The sequence below is a fragment of the Octopus bimaculoides genome, chromosome 1, assembly GCF_001194135.2.
Source record: "Octopus bimaculoides isolate UCB-OBI-ISO-001 chromosome 1, ASM119413v2, whole genome shotgun sequence".
Lineage (NCBI taxonomy): Eukaryota > Metazoa > Mollusca > Cephalopoda > Octopoda > Octopodidae > Octopus > Octopus bimaculoides.
The window spans coordinates 129,620,388-129,625,639 of NC_068981.1; the positions used below are offsets into that span (position 1 = coordinate 129,620,388).

General features: G+C 34.7%; 1 protein-coding gene across 5 annotated transcripts in view; it reads right to left on the reverse strand.

Annotated features, from left to right (window-relative positions):
- LOC106877628 (early endosome antigen 1) overlaps nucleotides 1-1,504 on the reverse strand; it is a 115,261-nt gene extending 113,757 nt beyond the window's left edge. For 3 of the 5 annotated variants that reach the window (XM_014926575.2, XM_014926573.2, XM_014926572.2), the window contains exon 1: nucleotides 1,346-1,504. In XM_014926575.2, coding sequence (XP_014782061.1) covers nucleotides 1,346-1,384 — 39 coding nt within the window. In that variant the 5' untranslated portion in view covers nucleotides 1,385-1,504. The remainder of the gene's footprint in view (nucleotides 1-1,345) is intronic. The other 2 variants (XM_014926574.2, XM_052970460.1) reach the window with 2 other exon arrangements.
- Nucleotides 1,505-5,252: the final 3,748 nt, after the last annotated feature.

Here is a 5,252-nt window from a genome sequence, read left to right on the forward strand (position 1 = left end):
TATATATATATATATATATATATTAACCTAGGAAGGAAGGACAGTGCTCATGGACAGGGCATTCTCATAATGGGGATCTGGCCCTAATGTTTACGAGAGTGAATCCTGCTAAAAGCACTTAAAGCGCCAGTGGGTGGAGTTAAGCCGGGCGATGGTTAAATACCGCCCGAGTAGACAATGGCGGGATTTGAGCTCAGAACGCCAAGAATCAAATCAAATACTACAAGACATCCCATCCGAGGCTTAAACTATTCTACCAGATATTAATATTTAGGCAATATTTTGCAACATTGTCAATATTTACTAATAAAGTGACGATCGATGAAACGTGGAAAGCGAGATTCAAAAAATCGTTTCAGTAGCTTGATTTCATGTAGTAAGCTTTTTCACTACACTTATATCATTAAACCCTTGTGTGGCAGAAGATTCTTTTCATTTCACGATCCCTATAAAACGGTTTTACCAAGTCAAAGCAACCACTTATTGGATTACAATTTCGATTCCTACTTAAAATTAATTTCATTTTATTTGCTTTTAGTAAAGACATGGATATTACATTTAATTTCTTTCGACTGGGTACATTCAAGGTTCTCTCTCTTTCTCTCTCTCTATATATATATATATATATCAGGCGAATTTTTAATATTACACCCATCTCATGAAACGGGTGTAAACTCTGATTGGAGGATTGTTACAATAGCTATCAGATCCTCGTGGAGAAGGTTAAAGCAAGAAATTGAGTGACTGTTTTCTTTTGTGAAAGAAATTTTTTGTCCAAAATATTTTTTTTCTTTTACATTTTTACTATTACACGCGTCTCAGGAGACTGGTGTAATAGTGAAAAAAGATTTTTAAAACCCCTCAACCTCAGGAAAAAAATATACTATTCTAATAGCAGGTGCTGCGGGAGGTTCTATTTTCCACGAACTCTTGGATTCCCAATACACTTGGAAAAGGCACCAATATAACAGGTTTCAATTTTCTTACACTCTGTAAATCAATTAAATTCATATAGATACAAGAAATATTGTTTCGGAGCAGGTCTCGTGCAAACTTTGGCAGACGAATCAACAAGTTTTTAGGTCACCGCCCCCAACAAAGTACACATATTAAAGCAATGTTCAACACCTTAAAAAACACAGATTGCTGCAGCTAGCTTATATGATAGAAAATGATAAGTTACAAATCAACAGTGTTCGAGATGGTCAATTGTTAACAAACATATTGGAGAATTTTCTTTTGTTGACATTGAATAAAGCACATTACGCCGAAAGAGAAAGTTTTTTACTAGAAAATATTTTGAGATATAATAATAAAGGAAATCAGGATGTGTCTTTAAAGTTACCTTGTCAGAGTCCTTTTTTGTTAGGAATCGACGAAGCATTTTCCAGTAATTTTGATTATCGTGAATATTTTAAAATTATTTTTAAAGATTTAATTCCTTGGAAGTAAATTGCTTTCAAACAGAAACACCGCCATAACAGAACGTTCTTTATACATATAATAGTCTACAGTCGACAATATCAAGAGACCACTGTCATACAAAGAACTTCAGCCGAACTCGTTTTTATTCAATCACGTTATAAAGGCAGGATTTACTCTTTTACTTGTTTCAGTCATTTGACTGTGGCCATGCTAGAGCAACGCCTTTAATGGAGCAAATCGACCCCGGAACTTATTCTTTGTAAGCCTAGTACTTATTCTATCGTTCTTTTTTGCCGAACCGCTAAGTTACAGGGACATAAGCATACCAGCATCAGTTGTCAAGCAATGCTAGGGGAACAAACATACACACACACACAAACACACACAAACACACACACACACTCAAACACACACACACACACACACACACACACACACACGACGGGCTTCTTTCAGTTTCTGTCTACCAAATCCACTCGCAAGGTTTTGGTCGGCCTGAGGCTATAGTAGAACACACTTACCCAAGATGCCACGCAGTGGGACTGAACCCGGAACTATGTGGTTGGTAAGCAAGCTACTTACCACACAGCCACTCCTGTGCGATCAAATTGTTTAATTTTCTCACATGCATGTAGGTCAATGTGTTTCTATTTGCTTGCTTCTTTGTGATATGTATCTATATATACAGGGTGGCGCAGAGGTAGACTAACAGTTGTATATTATATACGATTATACAACTGTAAACCTGCTTTTGCACCACTCCTATATATATATAGGAGTGGTGTAAAAGCAGGTTTACAGTTGTATAATGTTTGGGAAAGAGATTTTAGTGTTTCTTTAAGAAAAAAAAGATTCTTAAAGATTCATACTCTCTGTTTTTTTCTCCAAGGATTACCAAGAAAAAAATTTGGAAAAAGTTTTTTAAAAAATGAAGAAATTGGGGGTGGGGAGGGAGAAAATTAAAATATTGAGAATGTGTTTTTTGGGTGAAATCCTAATCTCCTGTATCAAAAACAGGAATTGGAAAAAATTTAGGCAAAAATAAGGGGGAAGGCACAAATGGGAAAACTTCCTTTTAAGTTTATATTGAGAATCAGGTTTTTAAATATGCTCATTACAAACATAAATTACAGAATAGAAAAAGGTCATTTCAATTGGATTTGAGCGGTAAGTTTGCATGTGCACACGGCAAGAAATAACATAATTCATACAGAAGTCTTACCTAGAGTGTGTGTGTGTGTGTGCATGTGGGCGCATGCATGCCAAAGGAAGTTATTTTATGGCATTCTTTCATTTGAAGCAGCAAATTTGTCAACTTGATCATATGGTAGATCATATGAAATCATATGATTGTTTGTTAATTTCTGTAAAAAATCTTTTATTTCTTTATGCTTTGAAGAGAATAGAAATTGAAAGACAGAAGAAAGTGAAAAGGTGACATTTGCTTTGAAGTGACAGCAGAAAGTGACAGGAGAAAGTGAAAGATGTATGTACGTGTATATGAAATGGGCATGTGTGTGTGTGTGTGTGTGTGTGTGTGTGTATGTATGTGTGCATATGTGTGTGTGCGCGAGAGAGAGAGAGAATGAGAGTGAGTGAGTGAAAGTGTGTGTTGTCATGTATGTATTTTTTGCATGTATGTGTAAGTGGCACTCACTCTCTCTCTCACACACATACACACATTATTTTTCATATACACATTATTTTTCATATACACATACATAAATACATATGCATACATCTTTTTTGTATGTATGTGTGCATATAAGAGAGAGAGAGTGAGTGACTGTATGTTCTCATAACATATAGAGAACTGAATGTCTTTTAATGAAACTTTTTTGGTTGTGGCTTATTTTAATACAATATTTATATGTAGATTTTCATTAATGTTTGAGTAGAATTCTTATGCACGCGTGAAACATCGGGCGAAAGTGAAACATTAAAAGCAAATCGAAATGTTGCCCGAAAATAACCTCAAAATTGTACAACCTGACCTCATTTTCGAGGTTATTTCAGTAGTAAAAAAGAGTTGTGCCAAAAATATAGTTTATTTGGTAGATAGATGATAAGCAGCTTTCTTTATTACAGTACAGATGTGACTAATTTGGAGAAACATTACTTTGATTATTCATACATCGTTACTCTTGTAATGCAATACTTTGTAATTTTGGTTGAAATTGAAAGTGTGAAACTATTTTCACTTTCTAATGAAAATTTAGAAAAATGTTACAGAGGTTTAAAGTTTGATCACTTGGAAAACAATATTTGGAAGCTAGCATTTTCCGCGTGATAGCTGTCTATCATAAAATGAATGTAAACATTACAACAAAAATGTTTTAAACAAAATGAAAGCAATTACATGTCATAGCAAGAGAGAGAGAGAGGGGGCAGCAGCAGGCATGAGACATATACATATACAGACATTGATAAAGAGTACAGTATATATATAGAGGGGAAAGGTGTAAAAGAGAGAGAGAGAGAGAGACAGATATAGAGTGGTAAATTTGTTGATCTAGAAGATGAGTTATTTCTCATCGCAAATTATATTTTTTGATTAATTATAAATAAAAACCTTGGAATGCAGATTTTGAAAATCAAATCCATTTTTCTTGAGAACACACTGATTTGGAGCCTTTCTGTGGTATATCCACATACATACATACACTCTCATTTATATATTATATATATATATGTAACAAAGTGTTAGCACCAAGCAGTGTTTAGGCATAAGCAAAATTTAGTCTAGTTAAAATATGCTTGTAACATATTTGCCCTTTAGCAGTTGAAATATGTCACAAACATATTTTAACTAACCTAAATTTTTATATATATATATATATATAGGGGTTGAACAAAATAATGGAAACACCTAGCATCGTAATTTTGAAATATCTATAAAACTGTCAAAAGCTTGTTTATTTTTAGGTTTTTTGATTTATTATTCGTGTTGCTTAATATATTTTGCTAAAATTGCTGTTTCTTTTCAGATATCATCAGAAAAAGGTAATTAAAATTCATTAAAATGACAGATCTATTGGACTTTCAAAGAGGTCAAATTGTTGGTGCTCGTATGGCAAGCGCTAGCATAATGAAAACAGCTGAAATGTTTGGTGTATCAAGAAGTACTGTCCTGAAAGTAATGACAGCCCTTGAGAAAGAGTGAAAAATCTCCTTGTCGAAACAAAACTGCCGAAGAAAACCAAAACTTTCATTTAGGGACAGTGGGACTCTTATGCGAATTGTTAGAAAAGATCACAAAAGTACAGCTCCCAAAATTACTGCAGAGCTTAATGACCACCTTGAGAACCCAGTTTCCATAAAAACTGTTTGCCAGGAGCTGCACAAAACTGGATTTCACGAGAGGGCTGCAATCAGAAAACCACTACTTTCAAAAACAAACATTGTAAAGCATTTAGAGTGGAGTAAAAAACTACAGAATTGGTCCTTAGAGCAGTAGAAGAATGTTATTTTCTCGGACGAGTCATCCTTTACCTTGTTTCCAACCACTGGCCGAGTATACATGTGGAGACAGCCAAAAGAAGCATTTGACCCAGACTGCTTTCTTCCAACTGTTAAACATGGAGGAGGATCTGTGATGATCTAGTGGGGCTATATCTTGGAAATTCGCTGGCCCAATGATTTCCCTTCATGGCAGAATTAATAGTCAAGACTATTTAAGCATTTTATCTGATCAAATTCATCCTATGGTTGTGGAACTGTTTCCGGAGGGAAACACAATCTTTCAGGACGATAATGCACCAATTCACACAGCTAAAGTTGTTACTGAATGGCATAAGAAACATTCTAGGGAAGTTGAACATCTTAAT